The sequence below is a fragment of the Odontesthes bonariensis genome, chromosome 3, assembly GCF_027942865.1.
Source record: "Odontesthes bonariensis isolate fOdoBon6 chromosome 3, fOdoBon6.hap1, whole genome shotgun sequence".
NCBI classification, from domain to species: Eukaryota; Metazoa; Chordata; class Actinopteri; order Atheriniformes; family Atherinopsidae; genus Odontesthes; species Odontesthes bonariensis.
The window spans coordinates 20664675-20678138 of NC_134508.1; the positions used below are offsets into that span (position 1 = coordinate 20664675).

The window sequence follows — 13464 nt, forward strand, 5'->3', positions numbered from 1 at the left end:
ATTGATGGTCTATCTGCTTGCGGTTCATCTGAGGCCATTGTTGTGTGTTCACTCTTCTGCGGATGCCCTTGCTTTTGTGTGTCATGTGTATTTTACATTCACAGGTTTCTGTAGGTTTGTATCAACAGTTGGGGGTTGTTCTACTTCCCAGCAGGTGTGTAAAGAATTTGAAAAAAGAGATAATGATGTGGGGCTGCTGGTTATGTTGACACGGTGACTGTCTTAATAGCCATCAATTTGCTCTGGATGGTTTTGTGATGTTGAGTCTCAAACATTATATCAGCAATAAAAATGAAAGAAAAGGTTAACAGCAAGATTTAGGATGTTCCAACACCTCCCTATAGAGCTGAAGAAACCTTTAGATATGAGAGGGAATACTGGACAAACACTGTTTGTTAAAGCTCTCTTGAACAGCAATAAACTATTTTGTAGTTAGATATGCTTCGGTTAAAAATTTCCGCCAACTTTTTTGTCCTGGTTTCAGCAGGAAACTCTTGGCAATGACTGTGCTGGTGATTAAAAACCCCAAACAAACAAAAACAAAACCAAACCAAAAAAAACAGTGGCGTGTGACCGTGGGTTGATAAAAAAACCCAAAAAAAACCCCATCATCTTTTCATGTTTGGACTCGCTGGAACAAGTAAAACTGTTTCTTCTTTTTCAAAGGGGAGTCTAATGTTGCGACCTTATAAAAACATCAATGCTTAACTTAGATTATTATAATATTCATGGCATCCTCATCATAACAGAATTGATTTAGCCTGGTTTCAAGCTAGAGCCCTATGTGAGACTATTTTCTTAATGTTACTCCCACATGCTTATGCTGGATGTCTGACCATTAGCTCCAGCTCTGGCAGCCTTTAAACATTCTGACTATCAACAGAATAAATTTTGTTCCTTCTACTGTCTTTCATTTGATGTGCTTAACATGTTTACAGTGAACAGTTTTTCTCGGTGTAAGACTCACCCTGACATGCTTGACTGCCCTCCTTAAAACTTGCCCATGGGTCGTCTGATCATGGCTATCATAATTATGTTCTAAAAATGTGCAAACTAAATGGCAAATGCAGGTAAAGTGTTAAAAAAAAGCTTTAGTGGGTCTTGGGGGAGGTTGTCAATTGAGTAGATCATTTATTTCATTAGACAACGTCTGCCTGTGAAAGGTGCTTTCATCTGATTGCCTACTGAGTGCATGTTTCCATGCAACAACTCACTGTTGCACAAGGTGCAATTAGGAAAAAAAAGAACAACAATATGAACAACAATATATATTGGTTGGTTGGCAAAGGAGCAAACAACAGCAATCTTTCGTGGTAAAAATCATTCCACAATTATGGGTTCTGTCACTCCATAATTGACCTTTCCTTCTCATTTGCTCTTGTTCCTCAATGCTGATGTTCTTTTTGAAAAGACATGCTTCAGATATTTCAGCTTGAACATACAGCTTTGTGTACCGTCAAATTTTATGGGTTTACTTGAGAGATTAAATAGAAATAAAAATCAAGATTTTTATTGAAAAATAAAATACTGGCCTGAAGCTCCCACTGGTCAGTGACTGTTGCTACCTATCTGTTGGCACATTAGCAGTGGAAAAAAAAGCCAAAACCAATATAGCATCAGCAACACAATATCAAATGCAATGTTGGTGTCCTTTGAAAGAAACAAGACAGTCCACCGAAATACGTCCCCATGAGGTGGTCATGACCGGTTCACACAGGCTGAAACGGTCAAAATTCCTATGTGTAACCTCTTGTGGCCATGAGAGCAACTCTATGTGAGCTGTAACAATTGCCACCCATGACAGTGGCAATTGTGGTCGCATTGTAAAAATAATGTATCTTCGTGCTAGCTTTCATCGTTTTTTTATCCCATGTAGTTTTGATTTCCAACCCTAACCAAGTGAAGCTATTGACTAAACTAGTAAGGGACAAAAGTGGTTTTGTAATGTATTGTTGTGTTATCAATTGAAATAAATCAGAAATTAAGAGTGTCATATGTTGGTCTTGAATTTGTATCATGAATACATGAATCATTGCAAGCGCTGCACGTTATTGTGCCATCCAAGCCCCTTCATACTTCCGTATAAGGGATTTTATGGCCTTTAAAAGAAAATACCTGAGAGTGGTGAGTTGCCTTATGCTTGCATGAGCTTCATTGGAGGGGCAGTACTTTATGGTGTGAAAAAAACACATGTGGTCATATCAATTGGATAACTTGTTTTAGAAGACTAAGAGAATCTGGAAATTTGAGATTGCTGCTCTGGTTATTCGTGGCAGTATGAATAAAAGCTTTAGGATAAATGCCTCCATGCACTAAGCATGCAAAACGTCTTGTATAAAATCAACTTCGTTTGATGCCGACCCTAAAAGGGAAAAGTTGTAAAGGTAGTCCACAAGGAAAGCAACAAAATAACACAAAACTGTTCATACCTTGTGTGACATTGTGAATGTGACAAGAGAAGTTTGACAGCTATGTTGGCTGCTTCTCCTCTTTGACAACACTGCCATGCTGTTTTAACAGATACGTGGCATGTTGTAGCTCAGCTGCATGGAGTGTAACTGCCATCAAAACAGATGGCCTTTGCTGTGTACATTAACCTGCAGGTTAACGGCGCTCTTTACCTCCTCTGGTCACCTTGGACTCACCTCAAAACATGCAGCTCCATCCCCCCTCCTCCAATGCTTTCCTTCGCTTTTCACTTCATCTCCCCTTCCTCATCCAGACCTCTTTTTGCTCACCCAGTTGACTCCATCCTCTCAGCCCCACGTCATCATGTGTCACCCAGCTCCTCTTGTCATCCTCTATTCCTTTCAAATCGGGAAGTTTCAGAAGCAGACTCAATGAAATGACAGGGAATTTCTCATGAGAGCCTTTCAGTTAGGAAAAAGTCTAAACAAGCCATCTCCTACTGTATCTTTATGTAATCGTTTTGAGAAGAGCATTGTGAAAAAAAGGTCTTTGTTAATCACAAATCCTGTATTAAATCAAACAGTTGAGCTGAAAAAGGGATAACTAAAAAATGTATACTGAAAGAGGACTTCTGAGAGTTCTTTGGGAGGCAGCAATAAAGGTCTGGCGACTGAAGTGCAAAGCAGCTATCATTAAAACAAAGTGAAGACTGCAATCAACCATGTTCTCCTTTACCAACACTCAGCTCCGCTCTTCACAAAGCTCTTTTCTCACTGTCCAAAACTCACACAGACCAACACAACATTAATCAACACTGAACCTATAACTTATTCCTTTTAGAGCGTCATTCAATCAGACTACAAAGGTTGTGATGTGTGAATGTGTGTGCGTATGCTGTCGTCTGCCCCCCTCCTTGGCTGAAATAGCTGCCTTTAACTTGAGGGTAAGCTGTGCTGCAGTAAATTGGATTTCACGCTCAGTCCTTTGCAGTAGCAGTATGCGACACTAGAGACAGAGCCATCTTCCCCCCACAATCATGGCAAAGTTAGCGCTGCAAAAGGTTAGACCCCTGCACACAGCTGCATAACATTTACTGAGAATTATACGTGAGAAATGATTTAGAGAGTATATTTTGTAGAGGATTTATAATGTCAACTGTGTCAAAATGTGGCAACGACCAGCTCAGCGTTTCTACCGAAAAACTATAAACAGGAGTCATAAATCAAAAGCATTCAAATGGTGCCATCTGCCACCAAATATGGGTTCGTCTCTGTCACATTGCTTTGTATGCAAATCTGTAGGGAAGACGATCCAAAATGCCATGTAGTGGTTTTTCTGGTTAACCGACACACTGCCACCACATAGTTGCATCTCTTTGCTGCAGCGATTGTAATGGGTGTGTTTGGTAATGAAGGCTAATCTACCACAGATACTCATTTCAGAGTCATCTGTGCACAGTAAGCTATTTAAATGCAGATGTGACACAGATGGAATCATGTGCCAAGCCTAGTTCTGTTGAGCTAACGGGCCTGGAACTAAAGATGGCCTCACTTTTTTCCTTTTTTCTTTTTTTGTGTTATTTTTTTTGGAAACCCTGCAGTGTTTCTGCCTCTCGTCTGATTTTTTTTTGGTAAACAGCATGTCGCACTATCTTTTGTCCTTTTCTCACCTGCTACCATCACGGAGCACAAAGAAGGAGGTGGACAAGGAATACAGAGAGGCTCCCAGGACGTCACTGACATTGACATTACCTCTATGATCATTAAACCTAAATTGGCTAAATGAATTGCCAATTTGAGAGGCCTTAGTTACATCACACAGTTTTGTGCACGCCTGTGTGTGCACATGATGTGTTTAGTGAAATCTAGACAATAGAATTCTATCTCTGGTTCTCTGTTTTTCCCGCAATGTCTCTCCATTTTTGCTCAACTACCCCCTCTATCACAATCTACACAAAAATTCAATAAGCTATTACACAGGCATTGATCTTTTTATCACCCAAACATTTGCATTAGAAAAAAAAAAGTCAGTAAAATGACAGAGCTGCCTGTTCATCTCAGTGGAGGGAAGGAGCTGTAGATATTGGGGCCTGGATTTATTGAGTTTGGCAGCTCTTTAACACTTTAACGCTCCTCAGAATGTGTCCAATCAATGCTCTCCCTCCCAGCATGGTTGCTGCTGAAGAGTCGCAGCATTCACTTATCTGATGTCATTGTAAATCACTCTGGAGGAGGGTAGGTTAGGGGATGCTGCTGTCACACTCACATACCACACTGAGTAGCCATGGGATGGTGCAGAATGTGACACTGAAAATAATGTGTGCCGACTTTAAATACATCACTCTGCTGTAAGTGTCTGCATTGTAAATAGAGATTTATTATAGAAGATATGCTTTGACCTTTCAGTTGTAATGTAGCGTAAAATGAGCTGCAGATTTACCAGAAGCGTGTCAGGAGTATGCTTCACTAACCAGAGAGGAAACACAGAGATGATACCAATGCCACTCCACACAGCTGAGACATTATTAGTCCACTATTCGCTTTGTTGACCACGGGTTTAATTGCATCTAAGATACTTTTTCTAATGTTTTATCGATTCCTTTGATTACGGATGTGAGGAAGAATCCAGATTATGTTGATAGCAATGCGGAATTTCAGGAATTCCGTCAACCATAACAGATATATAACTGAGCATGTTGGAGTCATGTGAATAAACATGGTCCTGATGCTGTAAAATCATAGAGTATCCTTTGTGTATTAATGTATGTCTTCATTCTATTTTATTGATATAATTTATATGTATGTATGTATATATGTGAAATTTAAAACCTGACTGATTTAGCTCTGCAGTGGGCCAGGTTGAGCCAAAGAAAAAAAATATGCAATCTATCTATCTATCTATCTATCTATCTATCTATCTATCTATCTATCTCTCTATCTATCTATCTATCTATCTATCTATCTATCTATCTATCTATCTATCTATCTCTCTAGATATTTCATGACCATTTAGTCATATTTTCACCTTGTAGTGGCTCCTTATGTTTGTGTGAACAAAGATATATTATGACTGCATATTTTTCAGTCAGCACAAGCCTTTCTGTGGTTGGTTTAGGGATGAGCTGTTGGATTCTGTGTTTGCCTGATGGACATTACCTTTGGCAATGCGTCACATGCAAAAGAATCCACTCACAATTGACAACCTCCCCCAAGAACTGAAACGTCATGTGATAGAAGGAGAGTTTCCCCTCCATATTTGTCTAATCCTGACAGCATATTCTTTGTGACTACCCTGATGTCAGTGAAAGGAACCTCAGATGTGAAATGGAGAGAGAAAAAGAGAAAGAAGATGATGAGGATCAACTAAACAGAAGTACTGCTGGTGGAGAGAGTGCAGATGAAGGATGCAGAGGCAGGCAGGCTGACTAAGGGCCCATGAAACGAAAAATAGAAAACTCTGCTTGGTGAGAGAGAGAGAGAGAGAGAGAGAGAGAGAGAGAGAGAGAAATGAAGAAAAGACTGATATCTGCAGCACCCCAGCTGTGAAGTTTAAGGGGCTTAGCCCTCCTGCCCATCACAGCAGACTCCTCAAGAGCAGGCATTCACTGCCGCTGAGCTACTACTGAGAGTGAAGTGAGCAATAGGAGCAGAGAGAGGAGAGGTGTGGGTGAGGAGAGAGCCTCAACTCTGGAAAATTACGCAGAGGATGATGGTGTGGGTTTAGAATACAGTGGAGTGGTAGATTCTTTTTAAAACCGCTAAGAAAAAAATATGACCTGCTGGGGTCAAAACTTATTTACAGCAAGTACATGTTTTTATACGATATTCAGCCTTAAAGCAACAGTTTCAACATTTTGGGAAAAGCTCACGATCGTGTGAGTTAGATCACAAGACTGACTCCACCTCTAAATAAGTCCTTCATGTAGTTCTCCATGGTTGTACTGTGTTGGAAATAAGAAGCTACAGCTATCAGCTGTTCAGCTTAGCATATTAGGTAAGAAACAATTCAATGCTGCAAAACTGGCTGTGTATGTAGTTTAATAAATCTACCAACACCCCTGATGTCAGACTATTTAAATGTAATGTCTTGTGTTAAAGTAGTTATAATGTAAAATACAAATACAAACAAGTTGCAAATAATAGAGAAATTACACTGTGGCATCATTAATGCAGCAGCTGGTCTTGAGTTTAAAAAAAAGTTTTATTTATTATTAAAACGTTTGATCATTAATATATTTTGAAAGAGAACTGATTCACTTATAAGCCTCATACAAAATCTTAACTTTGCAACTACCCTTTGAAAAAGTTGTCCATTTTAATTTTAAATCAATTGAGGTCAAGTCTCAATAAAAATTCTGCTCCCAACCAGCTGCTGTCCTTTACAAGCAACTGTTCTTCTTCTGTCTGTCGCACCATGGCCTGCCGCACTGTCTGCAGGTCCTGCTTGAAATTCAATGATATTATGATAAATAGTCAAGTTTACAGACTACTAAACCACTTTGTGTCATTATTCATTTTCAATTTAGGTTCCATATTTAAAGCACTGACATAATCAGCAATATTATCTAATCTGAGTTATGTCCACAGTGAGCATTCCTACTGTACTGTAGTATTCCTTCATGAATATACTTTGTTGCTGTATTCATGTTACTTGCATGTGTGATCTCACTTGTGCATTATCCCTAATAAAACTTGTTGAGGTGTATTATTCAGTAGGAGTTCTGCTTTTTGTCTCTGCCAATCTCTTGGATATCTAATGTCCCTTTTCTTATTTATCTACAACAGGAAGTGTAAACCGACCAGGGCCGGTCCCTGCCTTCCTCAGGAGCCCACCTGTTATCCCATCCCCCCTTGACATGAAGCCCTTCCTCCAGTTTCCCCTGGAATCGCCTCATCCGGCAAGCATCGGCCTCTTCCACAACTTTAACACAGTGAGTTTTTCACACAACTCATGAACACATGTTTTTGTGCTCAGTGCCTGGGATTTGTTATCTCTTTGTTTTGCAAAACAGCAAACTCAGTTGGTATTCAACTGTGCCTCATATTGCTGCCTCTCGAGTGAAGAAGACAAGTGATAAAGTGACACGGATTTATGTTGTGTAATCTGAAATGATTATGTGACAGCTGTTTGCTTTTCACCCAGCACAGTGAGTTTCAGAATAATTGAGAAAATGCCCAGCCGAGTAGTTTACCGCAATAAAATGAGTTACAGCTAATCAATTGAATAAATGGCACAGGCCGTGTTCTCCGCAGTCAGCATTTTCTTTGGCTCCTTCTCATTTCCAGATTAGGTTTCATGTGAAGGTCAGCATGGTCACAAACACGGATGCACATGCACACACACACACACACACACACACACACACACACACACACACACACACACACAAAATCAGTCAGCTCATCTGCATGCGCTCAGGCAAAATGACCCCTCTGCAGGTTTATCGTTCATCCTCTCTTTATTGAAAACATTTAGCGTTGCCACTCATGCCAAAACGCTTTAATTCAAATCACTCTTTCTATGCACAAGAACAATTTACAGAAGTATACAATAGGGCTGTCTGCTGGTGATGGACGGTCACAGCTCCGTATAAACCATTATTCAAACAGGGACTCTCAGGCTTTGCTTTAGAGGCTGCAAGAAGCTAAAGGACACAGAGAAGGGCAAACTGGCGAAAACCTTTGATTACTGGTAATATTGTTTTTTTAAACATAGTTATACTCCTGTTTGGAGACTAACTCTCCTGTGGACTGTGGAGTTCTGTAAGTTATGCAGAGATCTCACTATATGTCCAGATTTATAATCAATTTTCATATACTTTTTCATATACACACTCCCATTTCTAACACTGAGAGATAACCGGCACAATAAAACACTGCGTAGGGAGGGAATTCTTTGTGCTAGAACAGTCTTTCTTTCTTAGATGAGTCTGAAGCAAGCTGTTTTGCAAGGTTTTAGCCATTTTCTAGCATGAAGTTTAGTCATTGTCAGGAGAGTCAGGCTGGAACATTATTCACACTTACCCTGTCATAAGTATGAATGTGAGACGCTTTCTCATAATTGGAAATATTCCAGACTGCTGCTTAGATTGCACAGGGGACGGGACACGATGCAAATAGTGTGTTGCTGGAATTGCAATGTTGCTTAAACAGCACATTAACAATGGAGGACAAGGTTATTGACAAATCAATGCAGAAACAGTCTTCATATAAATATTACAAACATATATGTATCTGCAATACTTCCAAAAAAGTGAAAAGCAAGATATAGACAAACAGGAAAGAGCACAAAAAGGGAAACATAAACTCTTTGCATAAATTTACCTGCTCTATTCACACGTGAGCTCAATCAGACATAACCTGAATCTAATACAGGTAATTTGCAGATATCTGCATGATGCCTGGTCCAACTGATTTTTACATTTGTACTATCACAACTCCTCTGCTGCATTGCATATATATGTTTATGCATTTAGCAGACGCTTTTATCCAAAACGACTTACAAATGAGGATATAACATTACAGCTAACATCAAAGCTAACAATAAGCTACATAGAAGAAAACCACTAGTCAGATTCTGTCAGAGGTGACAGTGCAGAGATAGAGTGCAGACATAGAGGGAAGTACAGAAAGATAAAGGGCAGTAGAGGGAGTAGGGAAGTACAGGGTAAGTGCTAGGATAGGAGATGCTCTCTGAAGAGCTGAGTCTTTAAGAGTTTCTTGAAGATGGACAGGGACGCCTGTTCTGGTAGCGCTCAGTAGGTCATTCCACCATCGTGGAACGACATATGAAATACGTGAAACTGTATGTATATATATATATACATACACAACCTTCAGAAGACTGTCCTGTTTCCATGTTAACAGTGTATTCACTGCTAACAGTAAAAACAAAAGCTGATGTAAAAACACAAATAAACAAGATAAAGGAATAATAGTAAAAACTGTCTGTGGACACGAATCAATGGATTAAGTTTACATAATGATTTCCTGTTTTGTTAAAAGTGTTAAATAATTAGATACTTAAGTGACATTTGTTTTTCAGAAAATGATCTAGTCTGACATCTTTTTTACATTCGTGGTTTTTCATCTTCTCTACCGGAATCAGTTTCACTCGACACTACCAACATTTTGACACGTGTTAACTGATAAAATGTATTAACTTTTTGTAGCATCACCTATTAAAAAAACATTATTGAAACATAAAAGCATTTAAGAAGTCTTTGAAATCAATAAGAAGTCTGAAAAGCGGCCAACTTCTAACTTCCTTCTTCCATCTTCCTTCTTAAAAAAGTGCAACGCAGATCAGTCAACTTCTTTTTCTGTTTGGGATCTGTGTTTGTAGAAGCACACAATCTGAAAGCAGAAGTGTAATGAATTCACCTGGACTGAACTCTTAAGAATAAAAAAGCAACGCATGTTCAAAAACATGTGGCACAACTGAGAAATAGAACATCATTGTAGCCAGTATGACCACAAAAGCCCTATTGTTAAATATATGGGAGGAGGAAGTGAAAAAGGAGACAGAAAGTGGAATAGTAAGTTAATGAGGTCGTAGCAGTAGAGAAGGATGCACAGACGGAGAGCCTGATGAGAACAGGTGGCCAAAGAAAGGCAGCAAGAGACACAGTGACGGGACACCAGGGAATCCAACATGCTGGAACAACAGGCACCAGTAAGACACAGACAGGACAGTGGGACCCGGGTTCTAGTTTTTACCTGCCATATGTACACGTGCAAAACACTCATGCACTCCATCAACACATAGTGTTAGTGTGGAAACAAATGGACAAATATAAACAAACAAATCTAGACGGGGTTACGGTTCTCCACATGAAAATCACAGAACAAGAGGAAGGAAAATTGGAGAGAAAAGAAGGTGGGGGGGAAAGGCTCGGATCTAATGATATTTCTCACCTTGAGTAAACAGGGTTTTCAGACCACTTACAAGTCCCCTGGTGCCTTAAGCTTAGTAGCGTAAATGGTCTCATTTGAGTGAAACCACAGTGTACTTTTGGCTGTTTAATGAAGGCAACACCCAGCACTTTGGTTTTTGAAACCTTCCAGTGGGTCAGAGAGCTCACCCAAGTCACTGGGGTTGTCTAAAAATGAAGCAGTAATCCTTCTGTAAGACAATAACATGGTATATATCTGTGCTTGAACTGGAAACAAGGTTGGCTGTTGTAGTTCAAGGTCTTAATTTGGCTTATGAAATTGATATTACGTTTTCCCCATTACTCTTTTATTCCATTGTTGTCACTCTCAACAAGATCTTATCAAACATGCAATTCACCGATTATCTTACACAAAAAATTTACTGTTTTGTTTCATGTAATACGATGGTTTTCATAAGATGATATAGAAAAATAGAAGGTTTTGCAAAACACAACAGAGGAATTCTCTGAGATAGGGAGTCTGTAATTAGGCCCATAAACGTAGCATGAATTAAAGCACTTGAACGTCACCCAAGAATCCAGGCACAGGCAGCTGTACCAGCTGCTGCTGAGAAAACACACACCTTCCTGTCTACATCAATCATAGCTCCCTCTTCAATTCAAACCTTCTCTTTTACATGTCCCAGCATCCTCCTTGCTTCAGCGGCTCCTTCTATCATTCACCTGTACTTTTTCTTCAACAACTTTCTCGCTTGTCCACGTTTACCCAGCTGAACCTTTCAGCGCTCAGCAGATCGGAGAAACACTGCTGTCTGAATTTCTCATGTGCTGCTGAATCTTTGATGTGGCCTCTGGGTTTTCTCTCCTCAGATGGACCCTGTCCAGAAGGCTGTTATGACGCACACCTTCGGGCCACCTATGGTGAAAACAAAGAGGCCAATAATCTCCTGCAACGTCTGTCAAATACGCTTCAACTCTGAGGTATGAAAACCAAAACAGCTGAAATGAAGAGTGAGCTTTGTGGATAAATTTGGTGAACTTACCACTTGATAAATCCACACCACAAACATCAGTTTTCTGTATTGTGCAGTTTAAATAAGCATTAGGGTGTTGAAAACCATACATTAGCATATCTAGCAAACAAATCACTGACTGCATTAATTACACAAATATTTTGGCTCCTAAGTTATTTCCCTATGTACAACCCTAATTCCAAAAAAAAGAAGAATATCGTCTCATTTTGAATTTGATGACTGCAACATGTCACAAAATGTTGGGATTACAAATTAATGGAAAAGTAAGTAGTTGTTACAATAGAAGCAGCTGGAACAATATGTTGCAACAAATTAGATTAATTTGCAACAGATCAGTAACATTAATTAAAGTGTAAAAAAGAGCACCGTGGAGAGGCAGAGTGTCGCGGAAGGAAAGATGGGCAGAGGTTCAGCAATCTGCCTCAAAGCGAGTCTAAGCGAGTCAAACTCCAACCTCTTTGGAATTGGGGTTGTATAGTTTCACACAAACCTTTACAGCAAATACAAAGATTAATTCAAACTATACACTTGGTCCACTTGGAAAGCCATCGACATTCTTCTAAATACAACTTATGAGAAATAAAAATCGTTTGTTGTTTTGTATTTTCCCTTTGTGTAGAGGTGCAGCCAAGATGCTTCTGATGGGAAACTTTACAGTCCAGCAACCTCACTTAGACTCATTTGCCTAATGTTTCGAAAAATTAAAAACATTTCAAGTGGTCAGTTTGCCCAGTATAATAATCAGCTACAATGCCTTTAGGTTTGACTCATGTAGCTGTAATTATGAGATGCAGATTTACAGGACAATAATCTGGTTAAGTAAAGCATGTGAGGATATACATGTAAAGTGATCTTGCTTACTGAAGGCCCTGCAAGGGCTCTGCACCTGCACGCTGCACATGTTAAATCATGTCCAAAAAAGTGAATGATCTGGACTCAGTGTTTTTGACTGACAGCACAACTGGAGCAGGTGAAAACTTGGTTCACAGTTTCTCAACTCCAATTTTAGCTTGTTACAACAGAAGGGTGGGGGCAGAAATATAGACGTCCCTGTTTGCTTAACTGACACTGATGTCTGGAAGAGGTTTCCATGGAATATTTTGTGAGAGAAGTTTGCTTCTCGACAAACAATACAGAAGGACGGCAAGAAAAGCTCCTGAGAATTTACAAGAATGTTCTTTTTACAGTAAATTGGGTGTGCAAATATGTTGATAGATCAGATAGTATGTCAGTCTTGAAATCTAGCCTGTACAGTAGGTCCACCTCAATGAGGTTTTAATAGACTGTTGGAAGATGTGTGAGGGTTAGTGTGAAGCAGGAGGATGGACCTCAACTCTTCCTCTTGGCAGTTTCAAAGCTGATCAAGCACATTTTCTGCATTTTACTCTTGACAGGCAGCGCCTTGCCAGCACAAGGCAGGGGGTCTGAAATAAAAGAGGCCTAAAAAAAAGTCATGTAACTTTAGAGGAATGATTTGAGTGTCCCCATTAAAAAGGCAGTAGTGTTAAGTGAAGTTGAAAAGCAAATAACTCATAATGTGAACATCCAAAAACAACTTACTGACATGACTGACATGCTCAAAGGTACATATTGGGCCTTTCAAAGTGGGTGGTGAGTGTAAGCACATGTGCAGGGGCATTAAATGTTTTAATGGTTTAATACTACTTTTCTTCAAATTATGAATTTAAATTCAGAATTTGGCTAATTATTTTGAATGGCAACAACATTTTTGGAGTGAACGTCCTCCATCCAAATACAAGCCCGTTGGTTGTCGTCAGACTAAATTAACTATACTTATGCTCTGACATCATGCTGCCTCTAGTGGTCAACTGCATGTGAATTGTAAAAATGGTATCCATTTAACAGTTACCTTTTACAAACAACGCATCCAATCCCTAACTATAACCGTTTTCTAACCCTGATCAAGTTGCCTTCAATTTCTAACTCTGCCGAATCTCAACCAGGAAGTGGCAAACATGTTTCAGTAATATGTTGCTGTTATGATTCAAACTACCGGTATGATGTTGTTTCTGAACAACTGGTATTATCATCAAAAATATATGTCTACTTTCTCAAATCTATAACAATAAAAGTGTCCTGATGTACAACAAAACAATGACGTTTAAT

At 39.4% G+C, this 13464-nt stretch overlaps 1 protein-coding gene across 2 annotated transcripts in view; it reads left to right on the forward strand.

Annotated features, from left to right (window-relative positions):
* LOC142377794 (zinc finger protein 385A-like) overlaps window positions 1-13464 on the forward strand; it is a 33296-nt gene that overhangs the window by 9908 nt on the left and 9924 nt on the right. For both annotated transcript variants that reach the window (XM_075462112.1, XM_075462113.1), the window contains exons 2-3: window positions 7194-7339; window positions 11174-11284. In XM_075462112.1, the coding sequence (XP_075318227.1) occupies window positions 7194-7339; window positions 11174-11284 (257 nt within the window). The remainder of the gene's footprint in view (window positions 1-7193; window positions 7340-11173; window positions 11285-13464) is intronic.